The following is a 23,607-nucleotide window of genomic DNA, read 5'->3' on the forward strand; positions in this document are numbered from 1 at the left end:
CTTGGAGTTGAGTAGTGGGTGGAACCAAGAGACGGTGTTTGGAGGTGGGTAGTAGGTGGAACCAAGAGACGGTGCTTGGAGGTGGGTATGGGGTGAAACCAAGAGACAGTGTTTGGAGGTGGGTAGTGGGTGGAACCAAGAAATTGTGCTTGGAGATGGGTAGGGTGTGGAACCAAGAGACGGTGCTTGAAGGTGGGTAGGAGGTGAAACAAAGAGACACTGTTTGGAGGTGGGTAGGGAGTAGAACCAAAAGACAGTGCTTGGAGGCGGGTAAGAGGTGGAACCAAAAGATGGTGCTTGGAGTTGAGTACTGGGTGAAACCAAGAGACGGTGTTTGGAGGTGGGTATGGGGTGAAACCAAGAGACAGTGTTTGGAGGTGGGTAGGGGGTAGAACCAAAAGAGGAGTTGGGTAGTAGGTGGAACCAAGAGACGGTGTTTGGAGGTGGGTAAGGGGGGTGCGGGCAGAAGACTGTGCTTAGAGGTAGGTAAGAGGTGGAACCAAGATACGGTGCTTGGAGGTGGGTAGGGGGCGGAGACAAGAAGTGACTCAGAAAGGAGGGAGTTCCTGCACCTATTCTCTGAGAAACAAAGCCCTGCCTACAGACACCCCTTATATACATGGGTAGTAGAGATGAACTATAATAGACAAACCTCCAGGCACTAAATCCCACAACCAACATAGGGAAAACCAAGGCCAGTCCCACAACTGCTCCGATGACCATTAGGAGTGTGCTGTAACTGTGACAAAGCACTTGTCACGGTCACCGGGATTTGTTTTGGCCAGTCTCCTTCCTGCTAAGGGCTCACGATGGCTTCCCTGTGCTCCACTGAGGTCACTTTCAGTGCGCCGTGACGTCACTACGGGTGCGCGATCCTTGGTGACACCGAAGAGGCCTTCTGATCTCTCAAGTGGCATCTCACTAGGTTTGTGGACACATTCCCCACCAATTGCTGCCATTTTACAACCTTTCCATCTGTGGAGTTTACCATCTAGGCTTCCCATAGCCATGTCTACATTCAAGTAAGCCGCTTCCATCATTCCTTTCCGCATGTGCCAGTCCTTTTGCGCCATACTACCACATGGATTTTTTGGGAATATGGTGATTATGGTTTCTATTAAACTTTTGAAATCAGACATATTGACTGATAGCTGTGTACGTCATTGCCTAATTATCCCAGCTTCCACCATGAGCGCTCTGATTTTCTCAGTTTTAGTAAAGATGAGCTATGACCAGGGGCGGACTGACCATTTAGGCACTCGGGCACTGCCCGAGGGCCCGGGGTCAGTAGGGGGCCCCATGAGATGCTCCTGGTACCTTTCATAGGCTTTTATGGGTGTGGTTTGAGTGTGGGTGAAGACACAGGGGCCCCATGATTTCCTATTGTCCATGGGGCCCCATGAGTCGTCAGTCCACCTCTGGCTATGCCTTTAGTTTTTTTTTTAAAAAAAGGGAACATGGAAAAACTGGAGTGTTCCTTTAACCCCCCTGGAGGTATTCCCGAGTGTAGCTCGGGGTAAAGTTTCAGTACCAGAAGCAGTAACCCTGAGCTACACTCGGGAATACACTGCAGCGTTGCTCTGGGATCTCTTCTTCACTTATCTTGTCCTGCGCTCCCGCGATGTCCCACCTGCAGTGTCCCCGGCAATGTCCTCCAGCAGATGCCGGCATCTGGCTTCTGGGTTCCGTTCCCTGCGACGTCGGGATGTACGGGGGACAGAACTGGCGGGAAATTTGAAAGTTGTAAAAGTGACATTCACTAAATACACTAAAATCACATAGTATAACATTCCTGTATCAAACCATTTCACATACATTTTGTCCCGAGTGCTTTGTCCTGTGCCCTGCTTGCATTTTTACCGCCCTTTCTGCCTGGAAACTGAGAAACGTCCATGGCGTCCAAAAAGCGTCCCTTTAGGTCAAAAGCGGTTTTAGACCGGCTAGAGAACAGCGATAGTAAATCAGAACCACTTGCAGAATTGAGTGATAATGATTCGTGGGGGAAATTCATCATCAGACACTGAAAACGATTCTGCGACTTTGCCCAGCGATGTGCGAACTTGGCGCCATATTTCATAATTCAGTGTTTTTGGTTTGATTATATTATTGAATTAAATGTATTATTATTTTTTATGATTATTTATTAAATTATAATTTATGATTTCGTGTTTCAAGTTTTATCCTCCCCGGGATGTTTACTAGACTCTTGTTCGGACAGATTTCAGTGAGTTATACAGGCCACAGACGGGTCGAAAACCGTCCGAAAAAAAAAAAATCGGCCAATTTTCGCACCGTTAGTGGGTTAATTGGTCGGCTGTTTTTTGGGGTTTTGGCACATTTTTTTTTATCGGTAAAGTTGGAAAAAGTCGGCCGATTTTCCCAGCAATGATGGGCAAAATCGGCTGATCGTTTTACTGATAAAAAAATCTGCGCATGAGCTGTGACCTGCAAGAAGAAGTAAAAGAAGAAGAAAAAAAGAAGAGGAAAAAAAAGAAAAGAAGAAGAAAAGAAGAAAAAGAAGAAAAAGAAGAAGTAGAAGAAAAAGAAGTAAAAAAGTAGAAGAAAAAAGAAAAAGAAGAAGAAAAAGATAAAGAAGGAGAAGAAAAAAGAAGAACAAAAATAGAAAAAAAGAAGAAAAAGAATTCCAGTCCACTATTATATTTGACATGAAAAAATCTTGCGGTTGCAACAATGTAACTATTTGTATCCGAATAAAAACATCTGTATCCAAAATGGATACAAATGGATATAAATAGATACAAATGGATACATTGTTGCAACCACAAGACTTTTTCATGTCAAATATAATAGTGGAGCTCTCTGCAGGGACAGAAGTAATTAAATGCCGGCCGCAGACGGGACAAAAATTGGCTGATTTTTTTTTAGCGTTGGTGGTAACGTTGGCCGATCGAACGATCGATTTTTCGTTTTGTTTTTTTTTTTTTTTAAATGGACGGTTTTCAACCCGTCTATGGCCTGCATTATTCCTAAAAATTACAGGCCTACAATAAAAAAAAAATACATATTTCCATGCAAAAAAATGTACCACTTTGAGCACAGAAATATGGACATAATCAGACTGCTAGGGAGGCTACGAACTTCTGATAGTCGCAGAAATGATGAATAGTTGACAATGTAGCAATGTGTGTTTTTCGGCACAATACTTGTTTCCCGGATAATACGTTTTTGTTTTCTTCCAGCTAAAGTGAATGTATCTCCGCAGCGAGACATGATCGGCCTCTATGTTTCGATTGGGATCTTTTCTTTTATCTTTCTTATAATTGTTGTTGTTGTGATTTGCCGAAGAAGCAAAGAAGAAGGTAATTGTAGCAATTGTTACTATTAGCATTCCTTTATGTACAGTATATCTCCATCAATGCGGCAGCGGGGGCCGGGATCCAGCAATGAGGGGGGGCTCAGTGAGTCATTCTATATATCACTCATTTATAACTGATGAGGTTGGTACAGAAGTTATATTTCAGGACAGGGGGCGGACTGACCATTCGAACAGTCAGCACTGCCTGAGGGCCCGGGGTCAGTAGGGGGCCCCATGAGATGCCCCTGGTACCTTTTATAGGCTTTTGTTTGTGTGCTTTGAGTGTGGGCAAGGACACAGGGGCCCCATGATCCCCTATTGCCCGGGGGGCCCTGATTTCAGTCCGCCCCTGATTTCCGGGTTTCCTGGAAACTCAAACTTTCCTCCATACTTCTTTAACTCCCGACAACTCTGTTGGTAAGATCTCTATTAAATTCCCGGGTCTGTACACCCGCTGTGCCCATTATGAGGGGTTCCCACCATCCCTTTGCTGAGTTCCCGGGTCTGTACATCAGCTGTGCCCACTATAAGGGGTTCCCACCATCCCTGTGCTGAGCTCCCGGGTCTGTACGCCCGCTGTGCCCATTATGAGGGGTTCCCACTATCCCTGTGCTGAGTTCCCAGGTCTGGACACCCACTGTGCCCATTATGAGGGGTTCCCACCATCCCTGTGCTGAGTTCCCAAGTCTTTACACCCGCTGTGCCCATTATGAGGGGTTTCCACCGTCCCTGTGCAGAGTTCCCGGGTCTGTACACCTGCTGTGCCCATTATGAGGGGTTCCCACCATCCCTGTGCTGAGTTCCCGGGTCTGTACACCCGCTGTGGCCATTATGAGGGGTTCCCACCATCCCTGTGCTGAGTTTCCGGGTCTGTACACCCGCTGTGCCCATTATGAGGGGTTCCCACCATCCCTGTGCTGAGTTCCCGGGTCTGTACACCCGCTGTGCCCATTATGAGGGGTTCCCACCATCCCTGTGCTGAGTTCCTGGATCTGTACGCCCGCTGTGCCCAGTGGTGTATTTAGGTTTTGTGCTGCCAAAAACACAAAAATTGTGTGCCCCCTCAGACACGAACCAACACCACCCCCCTTCCCCCTCCCATGGAAGAGAGCCAGTCATTGACCAACACCCCTGCCCCCCACCTAGAAGAGCCTTGCACTAACCCCCCCTCCAGTGACAGAGAGAAAGACATTCATCTTCACAGCTCCGGACATCTCCGAGAGTGTAAGTCAGGCTCTACATACACCTTCAAGCAGCCCGCAGCCTCTTTCAGATCCCATCTGGTTCCCAAGGCGTGCTTGTGACTTCTTTCATCCCTTCTTCTGGGGGGAGGTGCTGCCCCCCTGAAAAATGCCGCCCTAGGCAAGTGCCTTGTTTGCCTTGTGGTAAATACGCCCCTGGCTGTGCCTATTATGAGGGGTTCCCACCATCCCTGTGCCGAGTTTCCGGGTCTGTACGCCCGTCGTGCCCATTATGAGGGGTTCCCACCATCCCTGAGCTGAGTTCCTGGGTCTGTACACCCGTCGTGCCCATTATGAGGGGTTCCCACCCTCCCTGTGCTGAGTTCCTGGGTCTGTACACCTGTCGTGCCCATTATGAGGAGTTCCCACCATCCCTGTGCTGAGTTCCTGGATCTGTACACCCGCTGTGCCCATTATGAGGGGTTCCCACCATCCCTGTGCTGAGTTCCAACGGTCTGTACACCCGTCATGCCCATTATTAGGGGTTCCCCCCAGGGGCGGACTGACCATTCGAGCACTCTGGCACTGCCCGAGGACCTGGGGTCAGTAGGGGGCCCCATGCAATGCCCCTGGTACCTTTTATAGGCTTTTTTGGGTGTGTTTTGAGTTGTCAGTCCGCCCCTGGTTCCCACCATTCCTGAACTCTATTGTAGCAAAGACACAAAGGGTCCCTGAACCCTTTCCAAAACCGCAGCGGCTCAAAAAAGTTGAGATGTGAACATGCCCCATAGGACACCATGTTATATGGACTGTAGAGCGTTTCTGCAAAAAGCACTAAAAACGCATCAGTGTGACCTCAGAGATCAATAAACTACTCAGCAGATCAGTTATTGATTGATTTTATCTATTTATTGTCATTTCAGACCCTTTGGATTTCAATGTGGTAAGGAAAATCACCCGGAAACTTACAAAAAAATGATTACAAGAAAAACTGCGATAGACACCCCGTCTGAACCCCCCCCCTCCCCCGAAACCCCCCCCCCCCCCACCACCACCTCCATGCACGCTGAGAGTCTCGATGAGAGTTCCATGCGCACTAGGATTGGTTTTTTTACGTAAAATGCTGGTCGTGTTCAGGAGTGTGGGAGTCTTTACAGTTCATGTAGAAAAAATGCTGTAAGAGTTTAAGAAGCGATTACCACCTGACCCTCTGCCCCCCTCCTTTCCCACTGCCCCCCCCCCCTTGTCCCGCTGCCCCCTCCTTTCCCACTGCCCCCCCCCTCCCTTGTCATGTTGCCCTCCTCCTGTCCTGCTGTCCCCCCCCCCCGCCTTTTCCTCTGCTGCCCCCCCTCATCTCCCACTGCCCCCCATCTGTCCTGCTGCACTCTTGTCATTCTGCCCCTGCTCCTTTCCCTCTGCTTCCCTTCTTTTTCATTGCCCCCTTCCTGTCCCGCTGCCCCCCCCAGGGGCGGAGTGACAACTCATGGGGCCCCCCGGGCAATAGGGGATTATGGGGCCCCTGTGTCCTTGTCCAAACTCAAAAAAGTCTATGAAAAAGGTACCAGGGGCATCTCATGGGGCCCCCTACTGACCCCGGGGCCTCGGGAAGTGCCCGAGTTTCCAAATGGTCAGTCCGCCCCTGCCCCCCCCCCCTTGTTATTCTGCTTCTCTGCCCTTCCCTCTGCCCCCTTCTTTTTCATTGCCCCCTCCTTTCCCTCTGCCCCTCTTCTGTCCCTCTGCTTCCCTTCTTTTTCATTGCCCTCCACCTATCCCGCTGACCCCCCTTGTCATTCTGCTCCTCCACTTTTTCCGCTGCCCCCCTTTTTCTACATTGCCCTACACCTGTTCTGCTGCCCCCCTTCTTTTTCATTGCCCCCCTTTTTCATTGCCCTCCACCTATCCCGCTGCCCCCCTCCTCTCCCACTGCCTCCCTTCTTTTCCTCTGCCCCCCACCTGTCCCACTGCCCTCCTCCTTTCCCGCTGCCCCCCCACCCCTTGTCATTCTGCCCTCCTCCTTTCCCTCTGCCCTCCTCCTTTCCCACCACCCCCCTCCTGTCCCACTGACCCCTCCTTGCCATTCTGCCCCCCAACTGTCCTGCTACCCTCCTCCTCTCCCACTGCCTCCCTTCTTTTCCTGTGCCCCCCGCTTGTCCCACTGCCCTCCTCCTTTCCCGCTGCCACCCTTCTTTTTCATTTCCGCCCTTTTTCATTGTCCTCCACCTATCCCGCTGCCCCCCTTGTCATTCTGCCCCTCCTCCTTTCCCTCTGCCCTCCTCCTGTCCCACTGCCCCCCTCCTTGCCATTCTGCCCCCCACCTGTCCTGCTACCCTCCTCCTTTCCTGCTGCCCCCCTCCTCTCCCATTGCCTCCCTTTTCCTCCCTTTTCCTCTGCCCCCCGCCTGTCCCATTGCCCTCCTCCTGTCCTGCTGCCCCCCCGTCATTCTGCCCCCCCCCGCATCTCCCGCTACCGCCTCCTTTCCCACTGCCCTCCTCCTGTCCAGCTCCCCCCCCCAGTCTTCTCCCGAAAGAATGGATCTTAAATAGGAAGGCATGGGAAAATTTAGATGGGGGGCCACCCAATTTTAGTCTTGCCTAGGGCAGCACAAAAGCAAAATGCACCCCTGTGTAACCCCTGCACTGCCGGCACAGCCACACTGCATGGCAGGAGAAATAAGTTTTGCCCGGAGTTCTGCTTTAAAGAACAAAACAATTTATAAGAAATGTGACAATCCCCTACAAAGAACAGAAAAGCTTCAACAGTATGACTGACCTACAGAGAGATGAAACAAATCCTCCTACTTAAGTTGTACCTGTTTATCTTTAGCGTCTCTTCTCTACATCCATTCAAAGTGCAGAATTTATACAGCTTGTGTGAGCTTCCAGATAAAAGCGGGTGGGGAGCTGAAGTTACACTCAGTGAGAGCTGATTGGAGGTTATGCCCCCTCCCCGCTTGTCTCCCTTCACACTGCACACAGGAACAGAGCTGAGGCTGAAGCTCCCTCACCTGTCACCATTCTTCTCTTGGTGTCAGGAAAACTTGTCAGAAGTGATAGCAGAGGAAGGAGGCAGCAGACAGCAATGGATCCATATTTGGAGAACACAAAAAATTATATATTTTTTTCGGATTGATTAGTTAAGTTGGTAATTTTGTTTTGTTGCAATCGAAATGCATTTATGTTTCGTTTATTCATTTTCAACTGGATTCAAATTTTTTAACAATGGATTTGAATCGAAAATATTGAATCGATCCGAATTCATTGTGAAGAATAGCTGGTTCTGTTCTATTTCAATCTCAAAAGATTGCTATGTTCTCTCTCTTTTTTTTTTCTAGTCAATTATTTTCTATTCTATTCTTTTGCATCCTATTCTTTTATTTTCTATTCTATTCAATTTTATTTTCTGTTCTGTTTTGGTCTAATCTGTTCTATTATATTCCTTTATTTTCTATTCTATTTTCTTTTGTATTTTATTCTTTTATTTTCTATCGTATTCTGTTTGTTTTACTCTATTCTATTCTTTTCGAAATTTGAATTTCAGAAGATGACTATATTTTATACTAGTCTAATAAATTCCAGTCTTTTCTTTTCTAGTCTATTCTGTTCTGTTGTACTCTATTCTATTCAAATCTATTCCTTTCTTTTTGGTTTTAGTCTCTTCTGCACTGCTTTACTCTTCTTTTCTAATCCATTCTATTCTTTTCTATTCGGTTTTATTCTGTTCTGTACTGTTTTACTCCATTCTTTTCTAATCTATTCTATTCTATTCTTTTCGGTTTTATTCTCTTCTGCACTGTTTTGCGCTTCTTTTCTAATCCATTCTATTCTTTTCTATTCGGTTTTATTCTATTCTGTACTGTTTTACTCCATTCTTTTCTAATCTATTCTATTCTTTTCGGTTTTATTCTCTTCTGCACTGCTTTACTGTTCTTTTCTAATCCATTCTATTCTTTTCTATTCGGTTTTATTGTATTTTGTGCTGTTTTACTCTATTGTTTTCTAATCTATTCTATTATTTTCTATTACTTTACTTTCTATTCTATTCTTGTTTTATATTCTACTTTTTTTTGTTCTGTTGTACTCTATCCTATTCCTTTCCTTTCTATTCTATACTATTCTGTACTGTTTTACTCTTTTCTATTCTGTTTTATTTTATTCTATTTTTGAATTTCGGAAGACAGACATTATCCTTCTATTCTATTGAAATCTATTCTATTTTTTTTTTATACAATTCGATTCTATTCTTTTTATTTTCTATTCTCTTTTTTTTATTTTCTATTCTCTTTTTTTTATTTTCTATTCTATCCTTTTAAATTTTATTCTATTCTTTTCAAAATGTAAATTTTGGAAGATGTCAATATTCTAACACTAATACACGCATGGATGGAAATCAGCAATAGTCAGCAGTATGATTACAGTTCAAATTTGTTTTCGAATTCGGTTAGAATTTGTTTCGCATTATTCCGGACTAAATTCTGTTCCGTTATTTTGGATTCGTTTAAATTCGTAATTTGAAAATTCGGATACATCCTAATAACAAAAATTTTGTTTGGAATTTCAATTCAAAAGGAACCGAACCTCACATGCCTAGCAATGGACTGAGACAAGCCCACACTATAGAGGGATGTGCTTTGTTCATATTTCAGGTCTGAGGTTTACAATCACTTGAAGGGAAGATTCCCAGCGTGCTGGTTCACCGATTCAGCCGGTTTGTAAGCTGATGGGTGCGTGGCTGGATTGGAAAATTCGGCATTATTTCTCTTTCAGGAGATGGCAGCTTTGAATGAAGATACTTATGAAATGAGGGATGAAGACCCCGCGGGGAGCAGTGAGGCTGTGGGCAATGAGGCACGTCATTTATACCACCCTCTTAATATAGGCCAAGATCAAATTAAAAGGCATTGATCTTGATGAGGAGTGCCACTTCAAAGACAGAGGACATTACCTGACTCCCCTCATGTACAAGTTCCAGGGGAATGGAGGGGACGATACGTGGCACTGCGCCTTGCAGCATTTTGTCAGTTTGCTGCCCGTGTATTATAATGAAGAAAAGATTTGTGATGATGATTAATAAAGCAAACAGAAAAGAACACTGTAAGGCAGCAGTAGTCAACTTAGTAAAAGATACATTTTTAGAGGTTCAAATATAGATTACTGTATCGCCCAATATATGGCTTCCATCCAGTAGCCAAAAAACATGCAGACCAAAAAGAGATTTGTGAAAAGAGATTCACAGGGAAAGCGGCTACATTATGAACAGAATGCGATACTCAGAAAAATTTCCAAAAATTATGCTTTATTACACATGAATGATTGACACTCGGGCAATCGCCCTGGTTTACCATCACCCCAGTATGAGACAATACACACAGACCTAAAACCATTAAAATCACACCAAGACCGGTCTGGATATATGTGCTGCAAAGGCTATGACCACCATAGTCTAAAGCATTTGCAGCACTGGCACATTGGTTACACTCCCTGTAGGAGGTGTATTCAAAAAATTATACCAAAGGTATATAATATCACATGCTATATATATATATAAGCATATATTATTACCACATATGTAGCACTCCCAAAAGGAGATTTTTCAAAAATTATACCATGGGTATATGTTCACATGCAGGCAAAAAAGACAGATACAGTTACCATCTGGAGAGAAGCATAACCCTAAGCCTATAAAAGGCAATGTGGGTATACCCTATAGAGGCATAAGTGGTTGGGACCCATTTATCTGAAATATACATGAATAGTTGCAAGGATTCTTATAGATGCAAAAATTCTTATAGATGAGAGTCTCTATAATTGTGTTGATGGAGGAATAGATGCAAATAGCAGAGGCCTGCTTTATATGGTTTCTTCACCACAACATGTGGACTGCAAACCACTTTGATATTTGAGACAAGATAAGGCCCAGTAGGTCTTCCACCTGTTGCAATATATGTAGTATGCCTTGTTTCTATATAAAGCACCATAATGTCCCCATCCTGTAATAAGACAAACGATATAAGAATAGTCACTCTCAGAGCTCTCACTCTATTGTATATATAATATAAATCGCAAGGAGCCTTTTTTCCGTTAGTCCTGTAAAAGTCCACTCACCACCTGTGCAATGGGTAGTAGAAAAAGGAGATATCCTTCATAAATACTGCCGTGTTGATCCAGGGAACTACCGCTTACATCAACCGACATTTCGCGGGTTCCGACCTCTCCATGGCGCCTGTACAGCTTTTGCATGACTCATAGCTCGTGAAAATGACTGCCTCCTTGTAGGTCGGCGTGCATATCGCCAATGCGCATGACCGGAAGTGACGTATCTGACGTATGACGTCAATGCGTTTCATCAATCTGCGTCATACGTCAGATACGTCACTTCCGGTCATGCGCATTGGCGATATGCACGCCGACCTACAAGGAGGCAGTCATTTTCACGAGCTATGAGTCATGCAAAAGCTGTACAGGCGCCATGGAGAGGTCGGAACCCGCGAAATGTCGGTTGATGTAAGCGGTAGTTCCCTGGATCAACACGGCAGTATTTATGAAGGATATCTCCTTCTTCTACTACCCATTGCACAGGTGGTGAGTGGACTGTTACAGGACTAACGGAAAAAAGGCTCCTTGCGATTTATATTATATATACAATAGAGTGAGAGCTCTGAGAGTGACTATTCTTATATCGTTTGTCTTATTACAGGATGGGGACATTATGGTGTTTTATATAGAAACAAGGCATACTACATATATTGCAACAGGCGGAAGATCTACTGGGCCTTATCTTGTCTCAAATATCAAAGTGGTTTGCAGTCCACATGTTGTGGTGAAGAAACCATATAAAGCAGGCCTCTGCTATTTGCATCTATTCCTCACATCCAACAACGCCACCATCAAACCCGCCCAGCAGGCCAGAGTACTGGGTGTCATTCTGGACTCCAACCGATCCTTCCAGCCCCAAGTCCAATCTTTAACAAACTCGTGCAGACTCCACCTCCGCAACATCGCCAAAATCCGCACGTTCCTTACCCCAGAAACCACTAAACAGCTCATCCACTCCCTCATCGTATCACGACTCGACTACTGCAACTCCCTCCTCACTGGCCTGCCTCGCCGCTGGCTATCCCCGCTTCAGTCCATCCTGAATACGGCTGCCAGACTCATTCACCTTTCCAACCGCTCCATCTCCGCCACCCCCCTCTGCCAATCCCGCCACTGGCCTCCACTCAGTGTCCTCCACCCCCCTCTGCCAATCCCTCCACTGGCCTCCATTCAGTGTCCTCCACCCCCCTCTGCCAATCCCTCCACTGGCTTCCGATTGCACAACGGATCAAATTCAAAATCCTAACACTGACGTACAAAGCCGTCCACCATACTGCCCCGAACTACATCACTGACCTAATATCCAAGTACCGCCCAACACGCACACTGCGCTCCTCACAAGACCTCCTTCTCTCTAGTTCCCTGGTCTCCTCCTCCCATGCCCGCCTCCAGGACTTCTCCAGGGTGTCACCCATCCTCTGGAACTCCCTGCCCCAACCCATCAGATTATCACCTACTCTCCTCTCCTTTAGGCGCACCCTGAAAACCCACCTCTTCAGGGAAGCCTACCCCACCCCCTGCTAACCTGCCGACCTCCTCCACTCTTCCTACCACTCCATCCCCCACAGCTATCTCCTCCTGTGCTACCATCCCCTCCCTCCTAGATTGTAAGCTCCAAAGAGCAGGGCCCTCAATCCCCTCATGTTTTTGCATTGTATTGGTATTGTTCTGTCACATGTTCTGTCCCCCTTTTTAATGTACAGCGCTGAGCGAACTATTGGCGCTTTATAAATACTGTATAATAATAATAATGATAATAATTCCTCCATCAACACAATTATAGAGACTCTTTCATCTATAAGAATTTTTGCATCTATAAGAATCCTTACAACTATTCATGTATATTTCAGATAAATGGGTCCCAACCACTTATGCCTCTATAGGGTATACCCACATTGCCTTTTATAGGCTTAGGGTTATGCTTCTCTCCAGATGGTAACTGTATCTGTCTTTTTTGCCTGCATGTGAACATATACCCATGGTATAATTTTTGGAAAATCTCCTTTTGGGAGTGCTACATATGTGGTAATAATATATGTTTATATATATATAGCATGTGATATTATATACCTTTGGTATAATTTTTTGAATACACCTCCTACAGGGAGTGTAACCAATGTGCCAGTGCTGCAAATGCTTTAGACTATGGTGGTCATAGCCTTTGCAGCACATATATCCAGACCGGTCTTGGTGTGATTTTAATGGTTTTAGGTCTGTGTGTATTGTCTCATACTGGGGTGACGGTAAACCAGGGCGATTGCCCGAGTGTCAATCATTCATGTGTAATAAAGCATAATTTTTGGAAATTTTTCTGAGTATCGCATTCTGTTCATAATGTAGCCGCTTTCCCTGTGAATCTCTTTTCACAAAGCAGTAGTCAACTTACCTGGAATCGGGTCCTCAAGTGTGGCCCCTGATATCACTAAATGGACACACATAGTATTCAGTAAATTTTTTAATTACAGAAAGCTGTCAGAGACTGCAGACCTATTACAGGAGATGGTCAGAGACTGCAGACATGATACAGGAGATGGCCAGAGACTGCAGAACTAATACAGGGGATGGTCAGAGACTGCAGACATGATACAGGGGATGGTCAGAGACTGCAGACATGATACAGGAGATGGCCAGAGACTGCAGACATGATACAGGAGATGGTCAGAGACTGTAGACCTGATACAAGGGATGGTCAGAGACTGCAGAACTGATACAGGGGATGGTCAGAGACTGCAGACATATTACAGGAGATGGCCAGAGACTGCATAACTGATACAGGGGATGGTCAGAGACTGCAGAACTGATACAGGGGATGGTCAGAGACTGCAGACATACTACAGGAGATGGCCAGAGACTGCATGCCTACTACAGGAGATGGTAAGGGACTGCAGACCTGATACAGGGAATGGTCAGAGACTGCAGACCTGATACAGGGGATGGTCAGAGACTGCAGACCTGATACAGGAGATGGTCAGAGACTGCAGACCTGATACAGGAGATGGTCAGAGACTGCAGACATGATACAGGAGATGGTCAGAGACTGCAGTCATGATACAAGAGATGGTCAGAGACTGCAGACATGATACAGGAGATGGTCAGAGACTGCAGTCATGATACAAGAGATGGTCAGAGACTGCAGACTTGATACAGGAGATGGTCAGAGACTGCAGACATGATACAGGAGATGGTCAGACACTGCAGACATGATACAGTAGATGGTCAGAGACTGCAGACATGATACAGTAGATGGTCAGAGACTGCAGTCATGATACAGGAGATGGTCAGAGACTGCAGACTTGATACAGGTGATGGTCAGAGACTGCAGACATGATACAGGAGATGGTCAGAGACTGCAGACATGATACAGGAGATGGTCAGAGACTGCAGTCATGATACAGGAGATGGTCAGAGACTGCAGACATGATACAGGAGATGGTCAGAGACTGCAGTCATGATACAGGAGATGGTCAGAGACTGCAGACTTGATACAGGTGATGGTCAGAGACTGCAGACATGATACAGGAGATGGTTAGACACTGCAGACATGATACAGTAGATGGTCAGACACTGCAGACATGATACAGTAGATGGTCATAGACTGCAGACCTGATACAGTAGATGGTCATAGACTGCAGACCTGATACAGTAGATGGTCAGAGACTGCAGACCTGATACAGTAGATGGTCAGAGACTGCAGACATGATACAGTAGATGGTCAGGGACTGCAGATATGATACAGGAGATGGTCAGAGACTGCAGAACTGATACAGGGGATGGTCAGAGACTGCAGACATATTACAGGAGATGGCCAGAGACTGCATAACTGATACAGGGGATGGTCAGAGACTGCAGACATACTACAGGAGATGGCCAGAGACTGCATGCCTACTACAGGAGATGGTAAGGGACTGCAGACCTGATACAGGGAATGGTCAGAGACTGCAGACCTGATACAGGGGATGGTCAGAGACTGCAGACCTGATACAGGAGATGGTCAGAGACTGCAGACCTGATACAGGAGATGGTCAGAGACTGCAGACATGATACAGGAGATGGTCAGAGACTGCAGTCATGATACAAGAGATGGTCAGAGACTGCAGACATGATACAGGAGATGGTCAGAGACTGCAGTCATGATACAAGAGATGGTCAGAGACTGCAGACTTGATACAGGAGATGGTCAGAGACTGCAGACATGATACAGGAGATGGTCAGACACTGCAGACATGATACAGTAGATGGTCAGAGACTGCAGACATGATACAGTAGATGGTCAGAGACTGCAGTCATGATACAGGAGATGGTCAGAGACTGCAGACTTGATACAGGTGATGGTCAGAGACTGCAGACATGATACAGGAGATGGTCAGAGACTGCAGACATGATACAGGAGATGGTCAGAGACTGCAGTCATGATACAGGAGATGGTCAGAGACTGCAGACATGATACAGGAGATGGTCAGAGACTGCAGTCATGATACAGGAGATGGTCAGAGACTGCAGACTTGATACAGGTGATGGTCAGAGACTGCAGACATGATACAGGAGATGGTCAGAGACTGCAGACTTGATACAGGTGATGGTCAGAGACTGCAGACATGATACAGGAGATGGTTAGACACTGCAGACATGATACAGTAGATGGTCAGACACTGCAGACATGATACAGTAGATGGTCATAGACTGCAGACCTGATACAGTAGATGGTCATAGACTGCAGACCTGATACAGTAGATGGTCAGAGACTGCAGACCTGATACAGTAGATGGTCAGAGACTGCAGTCATGATACAGGAGATGGTCAGAGACTGCAGACTTGATACAGGTGATGGTCAGAGACTGCAGACATGATACAGGAGATGGTCAGACACTGCAGACATGATACAGTAGATGGTCATAGACTGCAGACCTGATACAGTAGATGGTCATAGACTGCAGACCTGATACAGTAGATGGTCAGAGACTGCAGACCTGATACAGTAGATGGTCAGAGACTGCAGACATGATACAGTAGATGGTCAGGGACTGCAGATATGATACAGGAGATGGTCAGAGACTGCAGAACTGATACAGGGGATGGTCAGAGACTGCAGACATATTACAGGAGATGGCCAGAGACTGCATAACTGATACAGGGGATGGTCAGAGACTGCAGACATACTACAGGAGATGGCCAGAGACTGCATGCCTACTACAGGAGATGGTAAGGGACTGCAGACCTGATACAGGGAATGGTCAGAGACTGCAGACCTGATACAGGGGATGGTCAGAGACTGCAGACCTGATACAGGAGATGGTCAGAGACTGCAGACCTGATACAGGAGATGGTCAGAGACTGCAGACATGATACAGGAGATGGTCAGAGACTGCAGTCATGATACAAGAGATGGTCAGAGACTGCAGACATGATACAGGAGATGGTCAGAGACTGCAGTCATGATACAAGAGATGGTCAGAGACTGCAGACTTGATACAGGAGATGGTCAGAGACTGCAGACATGATACAGGAGATGGTCAGACACTGCAGACATGATACAGTAGATGGTCAGAGACTGCAGACATGATACAGTAGATGGTCAGAGACTGCAGTCATGATACAGGAGATGGTCAGAGACTGCAGACTTGATACAGGTGATGGTCAGAGACTGCAGACATGATACAGGAGATGGTCAGAGACTGCAGACATGATACAGGAGATGGTCAGAGACTGCAGTCATGATACAGGAGATGGTCAGAGACTGCAGACATGATACAGGAGATGGTCAGAGACTGCAGTCATGATACAGGAGATGGTCAGAGACTGCAGACTTGATACAGGTGATGGTCAGAGACTGCAGACATGATACAGGAGATGGTTAGACACTGCAGACATGATACAGTAGATGGTCAGACACTGCAGACATGATACAGTAGATGGTCATAGACTGCAGACCTGATACAGTAGATGGTCATAGACTGCAGACCTGATACAGTAGATGGTCAGAGACTGCAGACCTGATACAGTAGATGGTCAGAGACTGCAGACATGATACAGTAGATGGTCAGGGACTGCAGATATGATACAGGAGATGGTCAGAGACTGCAGAACTGATACAGGGGATGGTCAGAGACTGCAGACATATTACAGGAGATGGCCAGAGACTGCATAACTGATACAGGGGATGGTCAGAGACTGCATGCCTACTACAGGAGATGGTCAGGGACTGCAGACCTGATACAGGGAATGGTCAGAGACTGCAGACCTGATACAGGAGATGGTCAGAGACTGCAGACATGATACAGGAGATGGCCAGAGACTGCAGACATGATACAGGAGATGGCCCGAGACTGCAGACATGATACAGGAGATGGTCAGAGACTGTAGTCATGATACAAGAGATGGTCAGAGACTGCAGACATGATACAGGAGATGGTCAGAGACTGCAGTCATGATACAAGAGATGGTCAGAGACTGCAGACTTGATACAGGAGATGGTCAGAGACTGCAGACATGATACAGGAGATGGTCAGACACTGCAGACATGATACAGTAGATGGTCAGAGACTGCAGACATGATACAGTAGATGGTCAGAGACTGCTGTCATGATACAGGAGATGGTCAGAGACTGCAGACTTGATACAGGTGATGGTCAGAGACTGCAGACATGATACAGGAGATGGTCAGACACTGCAGACATGATACAGTAGATGGTCATAGACTGCAGACCTGATACAGTAGATGGTCAGAGACTGCAGACCTGATACAGTAGATGGTCAGAGACTGCAGACATGATACAGTAGATGGTCAGGGACTGCAGATATGATACAGGAGATGGTCAGGGACTGCAGACACTTTTTCATCTCTCCCAGAGGGGCAGCATCCAAGACCTTGACAAGGCTCACCCACGATTTGCCTTCATCGGCCACATACCTTCATGAAGGATTACACATCCCAAATCACCTCCAGGGATACCAGACTGCACACTAGCAGTGGTGTATTTAGTTCTAGGCAACACTAAAATTGGGCGCCCTCTTCCCACCAGCACCCCCATCCGGCTCTACCACTCTCCGCCAACCATACCCACCTGGGCCTTGCCTCTGCCACTCTACGCCAACCACCCCTGCCCCCCTGGGTCCCACCGCTGCCACTCTATGCCAACCACCAATGCCCCCCGGGCCAGCCTCAGCCACTCTGCGCCAACCACCACTGCAACCCCCCAGGGCCGCCTCTGCCACTGTACACCAACTACCCCCCCCCTCCGCCAGTCTATGCCAACCACCCCTGCCCCTCTGGGCCTGCCTCTGCCACTCTACACCAACCACACCTGACCCCCCAGGCCCACCTTCGCCACTTTACTCCAACCACCCCAGGCACGCCTCCACCACTCTATGCCAACCACCCCTGCCCCCCTGGGCCTGCCTCCACCACTCTATGCCAACCACCTCTGCCCGTCTGGATCCGCCTCTGCCGCTCTACACCAACCACCCCTGCCCCCTTGGGCCTGCCTCCACTACTCTACTCCAACCACCCCTGCCTCCCGGGCCCACCTCCACCACTCTACGACAACCAACCCTGCCCCCCTTGGTCCTGCCACTGCCACTCTCTACTAACCACCTCTCCCCGCCTCCTTGCGGTCACCAAGCACTACTAAGCCCACAACAGTACAATCAGTCTGTAGATGCAGTAAAGCATGCTTGTTATACTCACTGTGGAACCTAAGGGGTTAATCCTCTGCATTGTGTAAAAATTATATTTGGCCCTGTCTTCTCTGATCCTCCCCTTCCTCCAGTGTCCCTCTCTTATTTTCTGATAAGACATATCGAGTGGAGACACTGCACATGCTAAGTTTGGTGTGTATTGCTAGAGGTTTTTTTTTTCTTTCTTGGGAGAGTGCACGTGATCAGCACAGGGTCAATCAGCACTGTCCAGACAGAGGTCAGGGGTTTTGCATCCTCCTAGAGCAAATTGAAAAATGAAAGCTTATTAGAAGTCACAAGACTGCTATATACTGCTGATGAGAAAAAGTATTTAGCAGTTTATATTTACTAAAATAATTGCATTTCCATGTTGTGTGTACTGTGGGAGACCAGATATAGTGAATGCGGGGTCCGGGGGAGACCAGATATAGTGAATGCGGGGTCCGGGGAGAGCGGATATAGTGAATGCAGGGTCCGGGGGAGACCAGATATAGTGAATGCGGGGTCCGGGGAGAGCGGATATAGTGAATGCAGGGTCCGGGGAGAGCCGATATAGTGAATGCGGGGTCCAGGGAGAGCGGATATAGTGAATGCGGGGTCCAGGGAGAGCGGATATAGTGAATGCGGGGTCCAGGGAGAGCGGATATAGTGAATGCGGGGTCTGGGGAGACCAGATATAGTGAATGCGGGGTCCGGGGAGACCAGATATAGTGAATGCGGGGTCCGGGGAGACCAGATATAGTGAATGCGGGGTCCGGGGAGAGCGGATATAGTGAATGCGGGGTCCGGGGAGACCGGATATAGTGAATGCAGGGTCCGGGGAGACCGGATATAGTGAATGCGGGGTCCGGGGAGACCGGATATAGTGAATGCAGGGTCCTGGGTTTAGTAACACTTTAACCTCAGCAGCGTGCAGCCTCCTCTGATTCCATAGTGGAACCTCACCAGGTCCTCATCCCTGCCACGTGTTTCTCTTGTTTCGGTGGGTGACGCCGGCTCCCTGAAAACTGCTGCCCTAGGCAAACACCTTGTTTGCCTCTCTGTAAATATGCCGCTGCACATTAGTCCAGGACTGTCACACACACCCATTGGATTCCTTCCAATTTTTGGCTCTTAGGATTCAGCTAACCAGGGACAAAGGCTATGCACTCCATTATACAGTAAAGGAAATGTGTATTTGCTCCCCGGCTGATTTTGAGTGTTTGCCCGCTCACAAAGAAATGATCGGTCTAACAATGGAATGTTCGGTGTATTGTACCACTGAGGGACAGGATAGCAACAAATTCAGCAGAAAGGTGTCTAACAAATGATGACTGATCTGCATGTTCATGAGGGAAATAAGTATTTGATCCCCTTCACAAAACATGACTTAGTACTTGGTGGCAAATCCCTTGTTGGCCATCACAGAGGTCAGATGTTTCCTGGAGTTGGCCCCCAGGTTCGCACACATCTCAGGAGGGATTTTGGCCACTCCTCTTGGCAGATCCTCTCCAAGTCATTAAGGTTTGGTGGCTGACATTTGGCAACTCGAACTTTCAGCTCCCTCCACAGATTTTCAATCAGATTAAGGTCTGGTGACTGGCTAGGCCACTCCAGGACCTTAATGTGCTTCTTCTTGAGCCATTCCTTTGTTGCCTTGGCCGTGTGTTTTGGGTCATTGTCATGCTGGAACACCCATCCACCACCCATTTTCATTGCCCTGGCTGAGGGAAGAAGGTTCTCACCCAAGATTTGATGGTACATTGCCCCATCCATCGTCCCTTTGATGCGATGCAGATGTCCTGTCCCCTTAGCAGAAAAACACCCCCAAAGCAGAATGTTTCCACCACCATGTTTCACAGTTGGGATGGTGTTCTTGGGGTCATAGGCAGCATTCCTCGTCCACCAAACATGGCAAGTTGAGTTGATGCCAAAGAGCTGGATTTTGGTCTCCTCTGACCACAACACTTCCCACCAGTCCTCCTCTGCATCATTCAGATGTTCAGTGGCAGACTTCAGATGGGCCTGGACATGTGCTTTCTTGAGCAGAGGGACCTTGCGGGCACTGCAGGATTTCAGTCCTTGTCGGCGTAGTGTGTTACCAATTGTTTTCTTGGTGACTGTGGTCCCAGCTGCCTGGAGATCATTGACAAGATCCTCACGTGTAGTTCTGGGATGATTCCTCACTGTTCTCATGATCACTGACACTCCACGAGGTGAGATCTTGCATGGTGCACCAGACCTAGGGAGACTGACACTTGTTTTGTGTTTCTTCCATTTGCGAATGATTGCACCAACTGTTGTCACCTTCTCACCAAGCTGCTTGGCCATAGTTTGGTAGCCCAGTCCAGCCTTGTGTAGGTCTACAGTCTTGTCCCTGACATCCTTGGACAGCTCTTTGGTCTTTGCCATGGTGGAGAGTTTGGAATCTGATGGTTTGATTGCTCCTGTGGACAGGTGTCTTTTATACAGGTAACACAATGAGATTAGCAGCACTCCCTTTAAGAGACTGCTTCTAATCTCAGCTTGTTACCTGTATGAAAGACACCTGGGAGCCAGAAATCTTGCTGAATGATAGGGGATCAAATCCTTCTTTCCCTCCTGAACATGCAGATCCGTCATCATTTGTTAGACGCATTTCTGCTGAATTTGTTGTTGTATTCTGTCTCTCAGTGTTACACCGAACATTCGATTGTTAGACCGATCTTTTCTTTGTGAGGGGCGAACATTCAACATCAGCCGGGGAGCAAATACACATTTCCTTCACTGTAGGTAGCTCCTTTTTTTGGGGGGGGGGATTTTTTTTCAACCAAATAATTGCAGTTCACAAACTTAACAAATCCCACACCTTGGGCCTAGCTGGAAACCCTTGCCGGTTGTCTCAGTAGAACCCTTGCCCTTATCAACAAGACAGATGGGCAGAGAATGGGGCAAACTTAAAAAAAACAAAAAAAACGGAAAAACATGTATCAAAATCCTGCAGGTGCAGAATCTGGAAAAAGGAAGAAAAAAGAACAATGTGAAAGGCAAAGAGGAATTTGATCCAATGTGTTTGTCTCCCACGGTCTACAGTCAAGTTCAACATCCTCAGGTGTGTAGATATATCCAAAAGTTAAAGCACTGCAATCTATATAAGAGGTACCCACATGGTGGAAGAAAAATATATTTTAAATATATTTTTTAAATATTCATCCGAAATATATTGACATATATTTGAAATACTACAATTTTGGCCATATTCAATATATATATATATATTTGTATGTTGAAATGCGTTTTTTATATATTACAAAACATTTTGTAAAAATACATTTTCAAATATACTGTTTGTCTTTAAAAATACATTTAATCTACATTTTTGGAATGCATTTACAAATATATGTTAAAATTAATTTTTTATATGTTAAAAAAAATCTGAAGAATACATTTTAAAAATATCTGAATTTTTTTTTAAATTATATCTTTTGTAATATATAAAAAACGCATTTCAACATTGTGTGTGTGTGTATATATATATAAAACTACGACCAGAATTGTAGTATTTCAAATATATGTCAATTTATTTGGGAAGAATATTTTTAAAATATATTTCTCTTCCATGTGGGTATCTGATGTGTCCTTTATTTATTGATTTATTTCAGGTACTTATAAAGCGCCATCAATTTACGCAGCACTTTACATATATATTGTACATTCACATCAGTCCCTAATCCTCAAGGGGTGTACAATCTAAGGTCCCTAACTTACATTCATACATACACATACTGGGGACAGTTTATTACCCATCATAGATTTGATCATAGTCTCATAGGGGTGTAATTACTAAAACTGGGGAGTGCAAACATTAGGCTCATGTCTGCATAGAAACCAGTCAGCTTCCAGGTTTTATTGCCAAAGCTTCATTGAACAAACTGAAGTTAGAAGTTGATTGGTTTCTATCTAAGCACTGTCTCTGGGTTCTACCCCCTACCCACCTCCAAGCACCGTCTCTTAGTTCCACCCACTACCCACCTCCAAGCACCATCTCTTGGTTCCACCCACTACCCACCTCCAAGCACCGTCTCTTGGTTCCAACCCCTACCCACCTCCAAGCACCATCTTTTGGATCCACACCTTACCCACCTCCAAACACCGTCTCTTGGTTCCACCCACTACCCACCTCCAAGAACCATCTCTTGGTTCCACCCCTACCCACCTCCAAGCACTGTCTCTTAGTTCCACCCCCTACCCACCTAAAAGCACTGTCTTTTGGTTCCACCCACTACCTACCTCCAAGCACCGTCTCTTGGTTCCACCCCCTACCCACCTCCAAGCACCGTCTCTTGGTTCTACCCCCTACCCACCTCCAAGCACCGTCTCTTAGTTCCACCCCCCTACCCACCTCCAAGCACCATCTCTTGGTTCCACCCACTACCCACCTCCAAGCACCGTCTCTAGGTTCCACCCCCTACCCACCTCCAAGCACCATCTTTTGGATCCACCCACTACCTACCTCCAAGCACCGTCTCTTAGTTCCACCCCCTACCATCCTCCAAGCACCGTCTCTTGGTTCCACCCCCTACCCACCTCCAAGCACCATCTTTTGGATCCACACCCTACCCACCTCCAAGCACCATCTCTTGGTTCCACCCACTAGCCACCTCCAAGAACCGTCTCTTGGTTCCACCCCTACCCACCTCTAAGTACTGTCTCTTAGTTCCACCCCCTACCCACCTCCAAGCACTGTCTTTTGGTTCCACCCACTACCTACCTCCAAGCACCATCTCTTAGTTCCACCCCCTACCCACCTCCAAGCACCGTCTCTTAGTTCCACCCCCTACCCACCTCCAAGCACTGTCGTTTGGTTGCACCCACTACCTACCTCTAAGCACCGTCTCTTAGTTCTACCCCCTAACCACCTCCAAGCACCGTCTCTTGGTTCCACCCCCTACCCACCTCCAAGCACCATCTTTTGGATCCACATCCTACCCACCTCCAAGCACCATCTCTTGGTTCCACCCACTAGCCACCTCCAAGAACCGTCTCTTGGTTCCACCCCTACCCACCTCCAAGCACCGTCTCTTAGTTCCACCCCCTACCCACCTCCAAGCACCGTCTCTTAGTTCCCCCCCCTACCCACCTCCAAGCACCGTCTCTTAGTTCCACCCCCTACCCACCTCCAAGCACTGTCTTTTGGTTGCACCCACTACCTACCTCCAAGCACCGTCTCTTGGTTCCACCCCCTACCCACCTCTAAGCACCGTCTCTTAGTTCCACCCCCTACCCATCTCCAAGCATAGTCTCTTGGTTCCACCCCCTACCCACCTCTAAGCACCATCTTTTGGTTCCACCCCCTACTCCACTCGTTTTTTTTAGTTTGTAAGCT

General features: G+C 47.0%; 1 protein-coding gene across 5 annotated transcripts in view; it reads left to right on the plus strand.

Annotated features, from left to right (window-relative positions):
• LOC149439178 (SLAM family member 6-like) overlaps window positions 1-23,607 on the plus strand; it is an 84,229-nt gene that overhangs the window by 31,284 nt on the left and 29,338 nt on the right. For all 5 annotated transcript variants that reach the window (XM_089659364.1, XM_089659368.1, XM_089659366.1 and 2 more), the window contains exons 4-6: window positions 3,201-3,320; window positions 5,421-5,440; window positions 21,226-21,333. In XM_089659364.1, the coding sequence (XP_089515490.1) occupies window positions 3,201-3,320; window positions 5,421-5,440; window positions 21,226-21,333 (248 nt within the window). The remainder of the gene's footprint in view (window positions 1-3,200; window positions 3,321-5,420; window positions 5,441-21,225; window positions 21,334-23,607) is intronic.

This window comes from Staurois parvus, unplaced genomic scaffold, assembly GCF_062004578.1.
Source record: "Staurois parvus isolate SC_StPar_1 unplaced genomic scaffold, SC_StPar_1.0 ptg001150l, whole genome shotgun sequence".
Classification (NCBI taxonomy): Eukaryota; Metazoa; Chordata; class Amphibia; order Anura; family Ranidae; genus Staurois; species Staurois parvus.